This window comes from Triticum aestivum, chromosome 3D (genome assembly GCF_018294505.1).
Source record: "Triticum aestivum cultivar Chinese Spring chromosome 3D, IWGSC CS RefSeq v2.1, whole genome shotgun sequence".
Lineage (NCBI taxonomy): Eukaryota > Viridiplantae > Streptophyta > Magnoliopsida > Poales > Poaceae > Triticum > Triticum aestivum.
In genome coordinates, this window is record NC_057802.1 from 123859289 (window position 1) to 123876462 (window position 17174).

The following is a 17174-nucleotide window of genomic DNA, read 5'->3' on the forward strand; positions in this document are numbered from 1 at the left end:
TGCATTTAAAAATGTTAATTAAGCATTTAAAAAATGTTAAACGTTCTTAGTAAAAAATGTTGACCATGTGTTAGAAAATTTTAATCAATTATTTAAAAATGTTTAAAAGTGTTTATAGGAAAAGTGTTGACCAAGTATTCAAAAAATATTAATCTTGTGTTCAATAAATTTTAATCAAGCATTTGAAAAATGTTAAAAATGTGTATAGAAAAAATGTTGACCATGTATTAAAAATATTAAATTTCTATTGGAAAAGTGTTAAACGTGTATTAAAAAATATGGTTGACGTATAAAAAAAGTGTATAATAAAAACCAAAAGAAACAAAGAACCCCAAAAAATGAAAAGCGAGAAAGAAACAAAATAAACCAAAGAAAAAAGGAAATGCAAAATCTGATATAAAAACAATGAAAGAAACAAAGAAAAACAAAAAGGAATAAAACAAAAAAAGAGAGAAGATGTAACAAAACCAAACAAAAAACAAAAGAAAATGAGAAAAGCGAATAAAAATGAAGAAAGAAGAAAGAAAATAAAAAATTCAGTAAAAACAGGGAAAAAGAAACGAAGAAAACCTGATGAAAAAAGAAAAGAAAACAGAAAACCTGTGTAAAAAACCAGCTTTTTTCATTCTAGTAGGTTGCGCCCAAGTTATTCAACATGAACTCGATCTTGGCTCAGTGGCTATCCGTGCGACGAAGCAACCTAGAGATCCCAGGCTGGATCGCTAGTGGGCTGAGCCGATTACTCGTGACGCTTCAGTGAGAGATCCATATATCTCGCTGAAGGAAATTCCTATTTGACGCATTCTGTGTCAAAGTGTCGGCGCGCCGCACACCCCTTCAACTGATTTGGGCCGGCCTTTTTACTACCTGTTCGCTGTCTCATTTCCTTCCTCCGTGCGGCTCACTGTTTCTTTCTTTCGTCGCTCCAGAGATGCCTCCCCCTTCCTCTTCCTCATGCCGCATCCCTCTTCCTCTTCCTCCCTCGTGCCGCACTCCCCTTCCTCCCTCTTCATCTGCTTTTTCCTCCAGGGATCCCACTCCGGCAAAAGATCGCCGCCCTGGTAAGCAGCCGATGGGCCTCTCTCCCCTCGATTCGTCTGAGGCATCGCCGATCAGATCTGGCTGACGTCGTCGCGATGGATGTTTTTTTTGCAGGTGGTCAGTGCCTCCTCGTCGGCGTCGGCGTCGTTTAGGGTTCCTTCAAGGTCGGGGTCGTCTAGGGTTCCATCAAGCTCCGTCAAGTTCGTCATCTTCAAGGTAATGCCCCTAATTCCCCCCGCTGTGTTGTTCGTGTTCTCTGTGTGTGGTATCACCAGATCGAGGCGATTTTTGTCCCATTTGTGTCGGTCCAGCGTTTCTAGGGTTTGTAGGAGGTTTTGGTGGCAGCAGTGGAGCGATTTTTTCATTCTGATTTGGGTGAATCTGAGGCTAGACAAGAGGGTTGCCTTCAGAATTTGGATTCAGGGTGTGAATGCAGCATAATGATGGTAGGAGGGTGTCTGTTCATGTGCTTCCTCAGAGTTTGTGTGTGTGTGTGTGTGTTGATGTTGATGATGATAGGTGTGTTTTTGTAGGATGATGCAGAAGTCCTCATCTCTTGATTATATGTTTTGTTAGTTTCTGTGATGTGTAGCAGCATGATGGACACTTGTTAGGATGTATTTTGTCGAGAAGCAAGCACCTATCAATATTTTAAGCTCCAAGGAATAACATTTTCATAGAGCCATTCAGACTGTTTGTTGTATGGTTCTGCGTGCGTGCGTGCCTGCACAAAATGTTAATATATAATGGAGCCCATACCGATGTAATAATGGTCCAGATACTCAGCTTTTCCTCTTTGTGCTGTTCATGAATAATAATGTTTAGAATTCACATTTGTTCTGCGTGCGTGCCCATACCGACGTAACCAAAAGAACAGTCTGAAGTTTCTGTAATGTGTTTATTTGTATTCATAATGTGAATTGTTTGAGCTCAACATTGAACTAGTTTGGCACACACCACGACATTTTTTTTGTTTTTCAGTTTAAGCTCAAAATTTGCTATGTCTCTTGTCCTTCTTCTGCAGAAGTATTCCATCGGTACAGCAGAGAGAGGACAAGGGGCTCATCAAGGCACGCGGTGCTAGGAACTTCCATTCGACGGCCCCACTGCTTATTCGACATCCTATTTCAAAACAGTCGTGGTGAGCTCTTGGTCTGAGCTCATGGTCCATCGATTTTTTTTCTATGTATATATCTGTGCACTGTAGGCCAGTGTTCGTTTTTTAAGTGATAGTAGGTGATGTGACTATAGTTTTTGATATAGGACGTTAACCTAGTAATACAAGATGAAACTTGCAAGATGTACACATATTAGGTTGATACTTTTTGTTGATGCCGAGGAAAAAATATTTGACTTGAAGAACATTTTTAAACTTCAGAGAACATTATTTATTAGGGAACAATTTAGTGTTTTTTTAGAACATTATTGAAGGAACATTATTCAAGCAACAACAAAAAATTCTTCACCCCAAGGAACATTATTCAATTATCATCAGAGCAATACTTGTCCCCCCAAATAATGTTCCTTTAATAATGTTCCCCAGTTAAATGTTCATTTTTTTATTAACCAGGGAATTATAGTTCCCCTACAATTTTTGCTGATTAATGTTCCTTTAATATGTTCCCCAAATATTGTTCAACTTTTTTGTTCCCCCAATAATGTTCCCTAAATAATGCTTCTTTAATATTGTTCTCCAAAATGTTCCCCAAATAATTGTTAATGCCGAGGAAAAATTATTTGACTTGAAGAACATTTTTAAACTTCAGAGAACATTATTTATTAGGGAACAATTTAGTGTTTTTTTAGAACGTTATTGAGGGAACATTATTATATTCAGAATGCAGTAAAAAAATTCCTTGAAGAATGTTCCCTCATTAATGTTCCTTTAATAATGTTCCCCAAATAAATGTTCAATTTCTTTTGTTCCCCTATAATGTTCTTTGAAGAATGTCCCTTTAATAATGGTCTCCAATTAAATGTTTATTTTTCTTGTCCCCCCAATAACGTTCCCTGAATAATGTTCTCCAAATAATGTTCCCTCATCAATGTTCCCTTAATAATCTAATTTTTGATGTTCCCTCAACAATGTTTGAACTATTTTGTAAGTGCTAAGCAATTTTTTATTGAGGGAACATTATTCATGGAACAATTATTTATTCAAGCTTCGGAGAACATTGTTCAACTAATTTCTTTTGGCACCCAGGAACATTTTGCAACGAACGTTATCCAGGGAACATTATACAGTTATCATTATTTTACAGAACACTATTCAAGGAACATTTTTTCTAGTGACATTATTTGTTGATGCCGAGGAAATATTTATTTGACTTGAAGAACATTTTTATACTTCAGAGAACATTTTTTATTTGAAGAACATTTTATTTTATTTTTTATTTGAGAACATTATCCAATGAACATTATTCAAGGAACAATTTTTTATTGAGAATCTAGTAAATATTTCTTCCAAGGAAATTTATATACAACATTAAGCAGCAAACTTCAAGGTTTTGTTTGCTGCCACATTCGGAAATTCTAGTTCTTTCAAGATAGGAAACTTTGAATCAAGATTTGTACCAGCTCCCAAGGTCAATTTCAGGTGGGTTTTCCATGGAAATCTCCCCTTTTACAAGATTTGTACCAGCCACCACCAACTTTTTGGTTCTTTCTCCTAAAAAAAGAGATTAAAAGTATTTTAAATTCACAATAATTTCCATCTTGAGTATGGAACTGATTGTGCTATTATTATTTTTCACAGGTATGACTCAGGAATTTTCCTTCTTCAGTATGTTAGCAAGTACAAAGGTCTCGGATTGGAGGGGTTCTCTAATGTAAGCGATAGACATATTTTTCCTTTTTGGTCATTAATTGGAACATATCAGGAATTAAACTGCACTTTTTCTAAAATACTGTAGGATGATTTACAAGCTCTACGTCAAAATTCCTTTTTGAGATTGTAACTTGCAAGGACAATGAAATTCAGCTGCCCTGAGTAACTTCTTTCCTGCAGAGACATGTAAGTTCTCTATTTATTTGTCTCCCAAGGACAGAAAAGAGATGTTATCTTAGAGCCCGTTCTTTCATACCAAACCTGTATATGTTTCAACGGGGTTTCCACATATTCAAGTGAAGCTTTGAAGGCCAATCTTTACTCATTCTGCATACGTAGTCACCTTAGGTAACTTCTGAAATCAGCAGTTCCTGTTAGTTAGTGTAACAAGGTTCACCCTAAGAAACCCATTGATCAAATGTTTTGCACCTGTATTCCCAATTAACATGTTTCTTCTTTCTATTCTCAAGGGTATGATTATTCCTATTAGTTAGTGTAACAGGGTTCACCCAAAAGAATCTAAATGATGAAATGTTTTGCACCTGTATTTCCAATTAACATATTTCTTCTTTCTATTCTCAAGGGTCTCATTAATATTGTCACCTTCAAGGGAAGTTGCACTGCAAGATTCAACTCAAAGGAATACTTCCATGGGAAAAATGTTTCCTTATCGATAGAGCTATCTTTTTTTCTCTTGCTGGTCTAGTGATAGTTTCTTCCAAGACCTTCAGCTGTAAACAATGTCTGAAAACAGCTGAAGCAGTTTTATAAACGAGCAGTAAGACATGTACATTTTTTTGTCTTTCATGACGCCTTGGTGATACTATCATCACTCAATTTCATCAAGCTGTAAGCTTACCACTTTTATGACAGTTTTAGAATTACCACTTTGTAACAAATGTAAAATGAAATTTCATGTTTTTTTTATAATTAAAAACTAGTTGAATCAATAGGAACAGCACCTGGGTTCAGAAATAGGAATCGATTTCTTTGGGAAACAGTAGAAACAGCACCTGGGTTCAGAAATAGAAACCGATTTCTTTGGGAAACAGTAAAAACAGTTGTTTAGTTTATAAAAGGAAAACAGCAGGTACGGCAAAACAGTGGAACAAATTTTTAAAACAGCGAAACAGCAGGTACAGCGAAACAGTGGAACAGCTTCACGAAGTAGGAACAGCGAAACGGTAGAAACAGTTCAAACTCAGGGAAACGCGCGCCTCGCGGCCGACAAAGCCCGCCAATCAGCTGCTTTTGTGCGAAGCCACACCTAGTTGACGCAGAATGCGTCACATAGGAGCTCTCGGAGCTCTCCTCGCTGAATGCGAGATATAGCTCCCGCGCGAATATCCTGATATGAAAGGTATGCTGGACCTTGATGGGCCAAATTTAGACGCAGGCTTGGCAGAAGGAAATCACACCACAGCGATTTGAGTTTCTCAAAAAACAAAACAGCTATTTGAAGATAAGGCAGCAGCAAAAGCAACATCCTCTTGGTCGCATACCTTCTGTCGCGGAAGCTCCCACGCTGGATCGCGCATGGACGCCGGCGAGCTGGAGGTCTTCGACGCCGGCCGTTGCACCGACGGATATCAGCTGGGCCTCGCCGTGGGGCAGCGATTCAGCGAGACGATCAGGAGCAGGATGCAAGTGGACCTCTTCCTGCAGGAGCAGCTGCTGCCGTTCGCGTCCACGGCGGCGGGCAAGCAGCTCCTCGCCGCTCTCCAGGCCACCAACAGGGAGAGGTACCCCCGGTACTGGGACGAGCTGGTGGGCATGGCGGACGGCAGTGGGGTTCCTCTCCTGCACGTAAAGATTCTCCTTCTCATCAACTTCCCCCGGCCGTCGGCGACGTGGGAGTTTTCGTTGAGCATTACTGAATGTGCGTGCTGAGCAGGTGATTCTGGTCAACCTGAGGAAGGAGATTCGTCCGTTCATCCCAAAGAAGGACCACGAACGGAGAGAGGAGGAGGACGACGACTGCTCCGACATCCTGATGGTGAGCGAGTCGACGGCGTTCGCGGCGCACAACGAAGACGCCAACGTCGCGCTGCTCGGCCACACGTACGTACTGGTCGCCTTGCTCGTTCTCCGTGTCCGATCGATCGTCGCGTGCACAGCTGATCCTGCGTTCCTGCCTTCTCCGGTCCAGCTACGTGGTGAAGGCGACGTCGCCGGACGGCGCATCCTCCTTCACCGCCTACACCTACGCCGGCGAGCTCCCGACCTGCGCCTTCGGGTTCAACAGCAACGGAGTGGTACGTGTACTGTACGCCCCCCTCAGACCAGCCAGACGCACGCGACTGGACTGTCACGATCCTTGCTGCATTTCGACATGTTCAGGCCTTCACGCTCGACTCGGTTCCGCCGGCGATCGGCGAGGTCGCCGCGGGGGCCATCGCCCTGAACTTCGTGTCGCGGGACCTGCTGGAGGCGAGAGACCTCGACGACGCGATGCACAGGGTGTGCTCGCCGGGCGTCTCGATCGGGCACTGCTACAACCTGATGGGCGTCAGAGCCCGGCGCATCGTCACCGTCGAGACCGCCTCCCGGAACCGGTTCGCCGTCCACGAGACCGGCCCGGTGCCTTCCTTCCACGCGAACATGTACCGCCATCTCCAAGTGGAGCAGGTAGACATGATCAGTACAGCTCAACAAGCTCTTCACCTCAGTGAGCGATGAGTAAACTTCCATGTGTCGCGTGGATGGATATTTACGCAGGTGCAGGACGAGAACTCCATGAGCAGGGAGAGGAGAGCGGCGCAGTGCGCGATGGACTCCAAGGAGAAGGCGCTCGCGGTGCTCGGAGACACGGCCGACGACAAGTACCCGATCTTTATGACAGGTAATCTCAGTGCACGCCATTTTTCATGTATGTTGGGCACCCAAAAAATTAGGGGGTTTGCTACAAAAACACGACCTGTTTCACCGGTGACTACTTTTCAGGGCCAACGCTGTATACTCTATGCACCGTCTTGGTTGATCTCGACGAGGAGACGATGACCATTTACAGGGGAAATCCCAAGAACAGAGATGCCGTTCGAGTAGTTCTTCCTATGATGTGAACTTCTAATAACTAGATTGGCTTAGTCCTCGTCGCTGAGAAATTGGCCAGTATCCCTTATTGCTACAGTAGTATTATGATTGTAATTCAAAAGATTGGTTCAGATTTTTGGATGTTGTCACATAGTAGTATATAATTGAGCATAATCATTTTTGCTCTCCCGGAGGGGTATTGTCGTAAATTTGTTACCAGAAAAGCACGAGGCAAACTGAGATCTGCAACAGGCTGCTTCTGTTCATATGACGATGTATTCACTGTATGATTCCTCGCAACAATTATCACCTCTGTACTGTAGGAAGACCAAGTGCTGTGCTAGACTGAAACAATTCAACAGTGCCATAGACTTTCTGTAATGACTACACGGTGCTGTGACTGTTGAACAAATCAGTGTGCTTTCCCTGAACAATGTTTTGGTAAAAGGTAAGGGTAAGATAAAAGGCTACATGCCATCTACAGCTCTTTGTCCCAGGTCCCATCCCAAATGACATCTACAGGTAAAAAAAATAATGCTCTTTGGAGTTGAGGTTTCCACGTGCTCCGAGTCTCAGTACCAATCATGCTGATAAAGGGATGCCGTGGAAAAGGAGGCAGAAATTCTCGTCAGCAACAACAAATCATCCAATGCATGCTACGGTGTTCCCATATGAACAGTATATTTCCTGTGGATAATCAAGACTTTCAGCATATCAATGTACCACTGTTATTACACAATGGAAATAGCTAAACTGCTGATTTCTCTGCACTGGGACAAAATCAATGTTTTCTTAGAGGATGGCATTTTATCTGTAGCAACATTTTGCAAGTAAATGATGTATCTGATGCACACCTGTTATGTACCATGTCGGCGAATCTTGGGTCCCCTCTCAAGTCATGAAGTCGCGATTTCAACTAGTGTCACAGCGGCAAATGCTAAAAAAAGGCTCCCTCCGATGTATGATATAATCTGCACGAGAATGGAGACATAATTGTTGGGCATAAATTGTGCAGGAATTTGTCTTAAGTTTCTCAAGTTTCCTACAAATGTGGCAGATACACATGGAGTATTTATCTCCACGGCTGACAAGAAGTCCCTACAGTCGACATTATTCACCATAATAAAATGGAGGCGATAAAATATTCTGTTATTTTTCTATAATAGCCTGTGTTTAAGTATGAGCAGATTTCTCTTACAGCGCCTTCTCATGATGGCCTACGCTTTTGCATGAGCTCATTAGTGCACGAAATTGAACGGGTTGTTTATGTAAAAGAATTAGTTGATATTATATTAACAAATTATAAGTTAAGGGGTTGATCGAGTGACAAACAAATGTAATCCACACCACAAATCTGTAGCAATTTAAACAAGGGAGTGAAACCACCAAAGTCCATTTACACGGAGAACTGAGCATCACTCAGTTGGCTAGAGGCTAAGCCCACCCGGGTTCGAGGCTTGGCCTCCCCTGTAGTTTCTTCTAAATAACAATGCCGCTTGCTAGGGATTTAGTCAGAAAAGAAAAACCATTCACAGGAGAAATCAGGTTCCCTTGGTAGTACTGATTTACCTTTTCAGATAGGAATGTCCCCAGCAAAGATCCACCAAGAACTGCAATCTGCGGGAGGAGAAATAGGTTAATGCCAATCTCCATAAGAGCCAGAGCCAAAATGATCAACAGAATAACTGGCGTGTACATAGTTGCTGCTCATAGTGTTTATGTTCAATAAACAGAGTAGATTTTAACTAAAAGAAGTTCCTTAGAAGAACTTAAATAAACATTGCATCCTGATAATACACTGAAGGTGTTAAGTTAACAAGCACATACAGAAACTGATCAACAAGAGAAGGCAGTTGCAAAACACAAGGCTGGCACAACAACAGAATAAGTAGGACTCAGACAAATGACCAAAGACCTAAAGAATTCCAGCATTCTATCAATTGCAATGTTACAGTGCTTTAGTACCTTGACTACAGATAACTTATCACGAGAATGTTTATGCAAATTAGGACCATTTTTGTCAAGTACTGTTGTTTCTTACCAATGTTGCAACACCATGACCAGCAAGCGACCCTGCAATGACACCCGGAGGGGACGAAGCCGCAGCAAGTGCTGTGAAAGAACAAGGAAACAAGTGTCAATGTTGGTTGTGAACATAGGATCTCACACTTGTATGGAATGGTAGTAAGAACTATACCAATTGTTGAGAAAAATGATTTATCACCCCATTCAGCAACAAAAACCAAAACAAATGTGCTAGCAAGAGTACTGGCGACAGACACTAATCCTGCACCATTTCCAGAAAACTTCGAAACTGCTAGCTCAGCCTGCCATTTTTCAGTATATAGTGTTATAAAGCAGTTTCACTATCAGACAGAAAGAGGGCCAAGCACAAGAATATCATCAACTGCACCAAGCAACTGCAAAGGCTATCAATTAGATATGTAACTATAACTATTGCAGTATATTAATGTCAGTGATCTTGTATGCGTGGCCTTTTTGCATACTTCCTTTGAAGACTATGCCCTTTATCATGTAATAGATAATATTGATGTACTTCTTAAAGGGTTTAGAATATAAGTACACGATAGAAGGCCAAGAAGATTTATTATCTTAAGTTTATTATGCATAAACCAAGACATTAAATATAAAGTTGGAAGAGCAGTATATTCATCAGTTAAGTCTTAGTTGATTAAAAGGTATGAATGTGTTTTTCTCTAAGATCCATGTCATGAATATTGTGACCTGAAATTTAAGGATATGGTAGACTAAACCTAAGAATTTGAAATTTGAAATTCTACCTCCTCTTGCTCCTCATTCATCTTTTCTCCATCACCTGAAGCCGCATCAAGTAATGTCGTAACTCCATAGTATACCTAAATCCAATTAAGCTTGTCAGGCATGACGATGTTTGTAGACCTCAAAAAGGAATGCAATAGTAATAACCCTGCACACACTTAAACTTGTTTACAGAACAACTGATTTCTAAGTACATATTTGAGTATGTCATAGTCTCATAGATCATGATTTCAACACATTGTATTTTTGTAAATGTAACAATAATATGAGATTTTTTTTTTGCTTACCAAGAGACACACAGCAAGAATGTCATCAATTGGGAAATCTGTACCGCCAAAACTGCATATGCCAAGAGGCACATCAGATAAGAATAGCAGTTAGAAGGTTATTCACTAAGAGCAGCAAACAGAAGGTCGCCAACTAAGGGTGGCAGATAGAAGGTCCTCTTTAAAACTTCAACAACATGTACAATCACCTGAATGGAAGGACGCCATCAACGTAGTGAAATGCTCGACCAAGAACTACAGATATAACTGTCATTACCCTGTTAATACCCAAGAAGATCAACCTTGTTTATAAGTCTGACATGTTCAAGTAAAAGCGGAACTTTATAATTTACTGACTGTGGCAAACTTTACATTCCTGTATAACATAAAATTTATAAGTAGAAGCACATAAGCATGTAACTGTATGGGAGGAAGCAACGTAGCATATAGAAAAAAGCATGAAAAATATATCTGTAGTACTTACGCAAGTGCTCCAAATGTGCCCAGAAAAATGACTCCTCCAGAATTTCTAGCTGCTAAAAGTGCCTATTGAAACACATGAAACTGCAGCACTTATCAATGACTCATTTTTGTGTACACATTGGTATCGAATTACTTGTATAGCACAGAGTGAGAAGTAAATAGGAAGCCACATAACTTGTGAATTACTCCCTCCGTCCCATAATATAAGAGCGTTTTTGAACACTAGTGTAGTGTAAAAAACGCTCTTATATTATGGGGCGGAGGGAGTAGAATGCACTACTAGTGGTAGGGGATTTTCAATGTTCATAGTTGGTTTTGCGGTTTGATCGAACCGGATTTTGAACTGGATGTATGCATGCAAAATTTAGTTCAGTCTGCCGGTTTCAACGTGTAGTTTGCGGAATAGAAAATGCAGGCAAGTATTGTATACGAAGTCTTGAAGGCGCCTCTGTCAATTCTAACCATGGCAAAATAATCAAACTGTATGCATGGATATACTCACCGCAATGAAAAACGTCCTGTCTCCTAGCTCAGAAAAGAAAATCAGCAGAAAAGCCTGAAATTGAATTTCGGAGCATCAGAAATGTACGCGACATGCATTTACTTGATGAAAAGAAATAAAAGGAACTGATGAAGCGTCAAATTGAAAGGGCAGAGGCAGTTCTCCTAACTGAAGCAAAACCTGTACTGATGTCCCCGAGATCCCCCAGCACGTCCGCCGGCGGCTGCAGGCCCATGAATTGCGTGCCGGCCAGCGCCTGCTGCGACCCCTGGATCATGAGCACCCCCGCCGCCGCCGCGAACGCGAGCCCCCACGACGGATCGGACGGCGCGAGCCCGCCACTGTCCCGGCCTGCCGGCTCCAGCGCCTCTCTCTCGTCAGAAACCACAGGAGCTCCAAGCAGCGGCTGCTCGCCCGGGTCGCGTTTAGCTGGGCACCTCAGCACCTGCATCGATCGGAGGGGATTTCGTGTCAGGTGTTCCGGTACAGCGGGGAGCTATCTATCTCTGTCCTCCGCTCAGGGATCGTGTGCGCTGTACCGGTCGGCCCGGAAGGCCGGCGAGACGCGGCGGCGGGCGGAGAGATGGACGAGGCGTCCTTGTTCGGTAGGGTATGGAGGAGGAGGAGGTGAAAACGGTGGAAGAGCAGGAGGTGACGGAGGCCATGGCGCCGCGGCGGTGGCTGCGACCTGCGGGGGCGGGGGCGGGTGCGGGGTCGGGGCGGGACGGACTGAGCGGTTGCCAGCCGCTTGCTCTTGGCCGTTGGGAGTGGATAGAGTTCGAACGGGTTGTTGGTAAGTAGGCTCAAATGGCTGCCATTTTCCTGGAGAGGCCTGGCCCACTGTTTTGGGCCAGCCCACGTTCAAAGGCTCGCTGGGCAACTGCGGCGGCGGCACGTCCACGCTCCACCCCAGCATTGTCTTGGCCGGTCGTCAGTTTTGCCAGGAGCTCGCCGGAGTCGTCGAGAGAGTGAGCATCCGTCGCCGTAGACGGTACTGTTGCTGCATTAGCACTTCGATCGACCCCTAGGAGGGACGATCCGGTCCTGCGAGGGACCCCGTGCGTGTTCGCCTGCCGCCATGTCCGGAATGCGCACCAGGTGCTCGACTCTATGCTCGTGTCGATTCTCCTAATCGTAGTTTGCTTAGTTTGGTTTTTACTGGCGTGCGTTTTCTTCCGTGCGCCATGCCGTGGTGGTTAAGGTTTGCTTGACTGAATGACTGGTCAAGGAAGGATGTAGCTACCGTTATCTGTCTTTGCTTGGATTGGACGACCCTGGCTGTGTCCTCCGGGCTTATACCTAAAAAGGCTTTCGCCCCACTTTATATATAAAGCACCGACCGACTCAGATACAAACGCACGCCAGTACAACACACGCACGCACCCAAGGCAGGAACAAAGGCGCTGAGCCTAGTACTACAAGAGAACCTGGAGTCCTCAACCGTGAGCATGCCACCGCGAAGAGATGAAGCCGCCTATGACGAACCATGTGCTCCAAGGCGGCGCCTTCAGAAAGGTTACGACACCAGAGCGCCGCCACCGCCCGACCCGAGGATCAGACGACGGGCAATGAGAGCCGCGACGACGCCTTCAAGAAGGAAACGAGCTTCGCCGCCGCCGGTCCATCCGCGAATAGATCAGGTTTTCACCCCGGCCAACACTCACCACCACCGGACGCCACACCCCAGCGACCACGTCGCCCACACGACCATGGCCACCGGGCAGCACCTAACCACGGGCTCTGCCCATGAGCACCGCGGAACCACCACCAGGGGCCGCCACCCCGGCATCCCAGACCTTGACACCACCTCGCTCGAGACCCACCGCAACCCCAACCAAAGATACGGGCGGAAAGGGCCGCCTTTCGCACCCCTGAGCTGCCCCCAACGCCGAAACCCAATAGGTCGGCCAAAACTGGCCTCCATCGACCCGTCCGGGGCACCGGGCACGAAACGAGCTCGGTCCTGCTGCCGGGCACGAGACGAGCATAGTCCTGCTGCCGGGCACGAGACGAGCATAGTCCTGCTGCCGGGCGCGAGACAAGGCCGGTCCTGCTGCCGGGCGCGAGACGAGGTTGGTACTGCTGCCGGGCGCGAGACGAGCGATGGACCATTGTCGGGGGAGGGCCGAACCTTCGACGAAGGTAGCAACTAGACGACGAGGAGAGGACCGAAGGTCGAAACGGGCCGCCTACAGACAAGTCGACGCCGAAAAGCCAGCCGCCGTCCCAGCCGGCCCGCCGAGCTGCCATGATGCAGACACGACGAATGGCAGCCTCCACACCAAGAGAGCCGACCCACCACGCCGCCACCGCCCACAGCCAGAGCAACAACCACGCAGGGCCGCTGTCCCAACCCGCGCCGCCCGCTCACCAGACGTCGGCAAAGCGGACACGCACCGCCACCACCACAGCACCAGCGCCACCGCGCCCTGGCCAGGTCCAGCCGGAGCCCCCCCACCCCACCGGAGTAGACGGACCCCAGCTGCAGCGCCACAACCTAAATACGGCCGCCGGCCACCACTGCCACCGCCAACCACCACACGACCTGATCTGGGCCGGGGGCCAGATCCGCCACCAGCACGATCCAGGGCGCCGGAACCCCACGGGCTGCGCTGGAGAGGAAGGAGGCGGCGCCGCCGGCCACCAGAACGCCAGGGGAGGGGAGGGAGCAGGGGCAGGGCCGGCCCGACGGCCGCCACCACCGAGCAAAGGAGGGACGCCCCGCGACGGCCCCCACCTGCGCGCGGGAGGGAGCAGCCCCGCCGCCGCCAGCGCCACGCGGCCTTAGGCCGGCGAAGTGGCGAGGGAGGAGGGCGGGGCGAGGGGGGCGGGGGGAGGCGGCGCTAGGGTTCCTCCCGGGGGCGCCTGCGGGAGCGCCTCGGGGAGGGAGGGAGGGAGGAGGTGGAGTCCAGTATCACGAACCAACACTGTCAATGTTGGATCTCCTCCGGGCTTATTGGTGCCGCTGGGCAGATAGGACGATGGAGGTTACTTTTGCACGCCGATGCTATGCACTGTTCTAGTGTTCTGGATTTGATAGTACGCACTATGTAGGATGCACAGCGAGCAGAGCTAATTCCTAACATTATTTATGCAGTCTGGTAGTGTGTCGAATTTGCTTCGACTGTGTTTAGCTGAAAGGCAAATGCACTTGGTGAGTTGGTGATGATAAGCTCAATCAGCAAGAGGAAATCAAGTTTTAACAGAGAAGAAGTGTGAAAAACTCATTCCATACAGTTTGATTGATCGGCAGCATAATTCTGACCACCGTCAGATGTACTCCCTCCGTTCCTAAATATAAGTCTTTTTAGACATTTCAAATGGACTACAACATACGGATGTATGTAGACATATCTTAGAGTATACATTTATTTATTTTGCTCCGTATGTAGTCACTTGTTGAAATCTCTTGAAAAACTTATATTTAGGAACGGAGGAAGTATGTATGTTAAAGCCCCACTTCATTTCACTACTAGTGACTACCGAGAAATAAATGATGCTGACTATTCATATAATATTAATCAGTACTGGATACTCCCTCCATCCTATAATATAAGAACGTTTTTCAAGCTATCTAGAATAGATCATGAGTGTATTCTCTTACATTTGCTAGATCCACTGACGAACAATAGTAACTAAACACACCTTTCCCCTTTCTAGTACTCCTATATGAAAGAGTAAAAACACTTTTAGGTCAATAGGTACTGTGGTAGATGAGTGAACACTTTGTTCTATAACCTGTAGGTTTGCTAATCATTAATTTGTTTGTGGCACTGAATGGTTGGGTTCCAGTCTGCTGCTTGAACCTGGCCATCTGGGAGAGCTTCTCAACAGCTTCAACCAAATGATCAAGCCTAGCAACGAATTCAATCAGTAGCGATGCGAAAGTCGCAAGCGACAGCGCTGTGGTACTTTCAGGTGCACGCATCCTCGGAATCAATCAGAAACGTCATTTTCATCATCTTCAAAATCATCCCCTCCCGAGAAGGCCATGAATGCAGCCTCCTCTGCTGCCGTTTCATCATCTCATGGTAGGATTCAGGTTGCAGTGGCCCGGCTACTTGTGTTGTTATGTTTTCAGCCATCTTACTTTCTGGGTCATCATTTTGTTTGGTGTTGAGGTTGAAAGTGACAGCCCAGGAGGTTTTTAACTGTGGCTTGGCAGAGTTGTCTTCACACAGTAGCTCTAGGGACTGCACGGAGAGCCTCAGATAACGCCAATGTGGCTGTTGTATTTGTGCTTGAGTTGAGCTGTTGAAGTGTAGAGTCTTATGGATGGACAGAGGTATATATAGCTTCCTTGGGAGGTTAAAGTGCAAGTAGACAAAGAGGTGGTGTAGCCGGCATAGTGTCACATTAGGAGAATATAGCTTCTGAAAATAACTGATGGAAATATTAATGCAGGTGATTTTCGATATGCTCTCACTCAATAATGTAGGTATTGATAGAGAATTGGAATCTATCATCTGAAATAATGCCATCTTTCCGGTACTGATCTGTAGTTTAAGGTCTATTGTTTGCCAGGTTCGCAGCTTCACGTTGTCCGGGAGTGGACATGTTTGGAGCAGATCCTTAATAGAGGCATGTCGTCTTTATTTTGGATGGATACTACCACGAAATATCATCAATAGAATGGTTTTAGACTCTCCACCACATGCACATATTCTAAATGCATACGTGAAGCAATCTGCTGCTTAGATCCATGAGACCAAAATCTGGACTCTCAAAAATGAACTTTTGGTGTGATCAGAAAATCTTTACTGGTTCATGGACAGCAAGGAAAACCCAGAAGTTGAAGGATTCCTGCTAGTTTTGCTTACTAGTGTGGTTCTTGCTGTTTGATAAATACTGCATACTCATCAGCTTATATAGCAAATTTCTTTGCGACCAAAGAGATGAAGTTTCACCAAGAAAAACCATGTTTGAGCTTATAAGATAAATTAGAATGTTCCTTCCAAAGTTCAAACTTGTCATCTGTCTCCAGCATTCTCCCTAGCTTTCATGATACAGGGCAGCAAAGACTGCATGTACAAGGATAGGACTAGGTATTTTCAAAGTTTAAAATAGCGGCTATGGCAAATAGCAGCAGCCTGAAAATAAGTTATAGCGCCGCTAAATTGTACAGGATACCGTTTAGCGTGATGCCCCTCCGCTATAGCCTGCTATTTAAAACTTCTGTATTTTTGTTGGTTACTACTCTGCTACTCTAAAAAACATTGCTATGGTAGAGACCGGAGTTATTAGGCCAATAAATAGGGTTTATATTGATTTTTCCTGATCCATGTGCCATTTGCTAAAAATTACCTATTTTGCGACAGCCACCGTAATCTTTAAGCTGCAACAAAAAGTGTATATGTTATATCCCATGCTTGACTAGGCTATGATGATTACCAAATTTATGATCTACCCCTTCAGTCCCGTAATATAAGACGTTTTGGCAAGTTAACATAGCTTGTAAAAACATCTTATATTGTGGGACGGAGGGTGTTATGACCGGCATATTAGGGGCTTAGCCCGTGGTCCAAGTTATCTTATTGTTATTAGGGGTTTAGCCCAATTATCTTATCATTATTAGGGTCGTTTGTTTAGGAGTCAAGTAAACCTTTTTATATAAGGAGAGGAGATGTATCAATCTAATCAAGCAAGAAGCAATCATTATTTGCTCGGCTTCCCTTAGGGAGCCGGGAGACCTAACCCTAGCCGCCTCTTGCGCCACCGCCGCCTCTTCTCCACCACGCAAGGACGGCGCCCAGCCGCCGGCCGCCGCGCTCTCGTCCTCGTCTTCCTCCATCCTTCCCCTACAATCTCCGCCCTAGAACCGGCAGAACCCTAACTCCTAACACCTTGGTATCAGGTAGCTCAGTTCCGATCATGTCTTCGCCGCCGCCCATCCCGTCGCTTCCGCTGCCGACCGTCACCACCGCGCCGCTGGCCCTCTCCACCGCGTCGCTGCCCTTCCCGTCCGCGCCGCTGGTCGCATCCTCCGGCGCCGCCACCACCCAGATGACGGCGCCCTCCACCGCACCATCGGCCGCCGCCTACACTCCGGAGGAGATCACCGGGGTCCTCAACGATCTCGTCACCGCCGTCCAGGGGATACAGCTATACCTAGCCGGCCCCTACGGGCCGCCGCCGCCCTTGCCGCCGGCCGCCGCGACTGGGCCAGCCGCCCTGCCGTGGTATTCGGCACCCGCAACGCCGACCGGGCCTCTACACCACCACT

The 17174-nt window shown here is 45.8% G+C and overlaps 2 protein-coding genes across 7 annotated transcripts; one reads left to right on the top strand and one right to left on the bottom strand.

Moving 5' to 3' along the window:
* The first annotated feature begins 862 nt into the window (after positions 1-862).
* LOC123077810 (uncharacterized) lies at positions 863-7038 on the top strand. 4 transcript variants are annotated; one of them, XM_044500138.1, is made up of 11 exons: positions 863-1061; positions 1156-1257; positions 2066-2182; positions 3510-3637; positions 3797-3869; positions 3954-4054; positions 4452-5674; positions 5763-5929; positions 6018-6496; positions 6587-6710; positions 6812-7038. In XM_044500138.1, the coding sequence occupies exons 7-11, from the start codon at positions 5405-5407 to the stop codon at positions 6846-6848; spliced, it is 1077 nt and encodes a 358-aa protein (XP_044356073.1). In that variant the 5' UTR covers positions 863-1061; positions 1156-1257; positions 2066-2182; positions 3510-3637; positions 3797-3869; positions 3954-4054; positions 4452-5404; the 3' UTR covers positions 6849-7038. The 4 variants fall into 4 exon arrangements, with proteins under 4 accessions (XP_044356073.1, XP_044356074.1, XP_044356075.1 ...); XM_044500139.1 differs by having other exon boundaries at positions 3535-3637; XM_044500140.1 differs by lacking the exon at positions 3510-3637 and having other exon boundaries at positions 6018-6123; positions 6209-6496.
* Positions 7039-7242: 204 nt separating this feature from the next.
* On the bottom strand, positions 7243-13898 carry LOC123077812 (GDT1-like protein 1, chloroplastic). Of its 3 annotated transcripts, none has more exons than XM_044500142.1 (12): positions 11491-13898; positions 11121-11396; positions 10952-11005; positions 10451-10512; positions 10176-10244; positions 9988-10039; positions 9703-9777; positions 9099-9228; positions 8943-9013; positions 8471-8518; positions 7756-7872; positions 7243-7666 (listed from the first exon to the last, which is right to left on the bottom strand). In XM_044500142.1, exons 1-11 carry the CDS (start codon positions 11614-11616, stop codon positions 7798-7800), a joined length of 1038 nt encoding a protein of 345 aa, XP_044356077.1. In that variant the 5' UTR covers positions 11617-13898; the 3' UTR covers positions 7243-7666; positions 7756-7797. The 3 variants fall into 3 exon arrangements, with proteins under 3 accessions (XP_044356077.1, XP_044356078.1, XP_044356076.1); XM_044500143.1 differs by having other exon boundaries at positions 7243-7671; XM_044500141.1 differs by having other exon boundaries at positions 7243-7588; positions 11491-13894.
* Positions 13899-17174: the final 3276 nt, after the last annotated feature.

What these genes read in the sequence shown, in the direction of transcription:
- LOC123077810 (XM_044500138.1), top strand. Translation starts at nt 5,405, where the DNA reads ATGGACGCCGGCGAGCTGGAGGTCTTCGACGCCGGCCGTTGCACCGAC. An exon ending in GTGGGGTTCCTCTCCTGCAC is followed by an intron (nt 5,675 to 5,762) that starts GTAAAGATTCTC and finishes CGTGCTGAGCAG; the next exon opens with GTGATTCTGGTCAACCTGAG. An exon ending in GTCGCGCTGCTCGGCCACAC is followed by an intron (nt 5,930 to 6,017) that starts GTACGTACTGGT and finishes TCTCCGGTCCAG; the next exon opens with CTACGTGGTGAAGGCGACGT.
- LOC123077812 (XM_044500142.1), bottom strand. Translation starts at nt 11,616, where the DNA reads ATGGCCTCCGTCACCTCCTGCTCTTCCACCGTTTTCACCTCCTCCTCC. An exon ending in TCAGTACAGGTTTTGCTTCA is followed by an intron (nt 11,006 to 11,120) that starts GTTAGGAGAACT and finishes ATTCAATTTCAG; the next exon opens with GCTTTTCTGCTGATTTTCTT. An exon ending in GTCATGGTGTTGCAACATTG is followed by an intron (nt 8,519 to 8,942) that starts GTAAGAAACAAC and finishes CTCCTCCCGCAG; the next exon opens with ATTGCAGTTCTTGGTGGATC.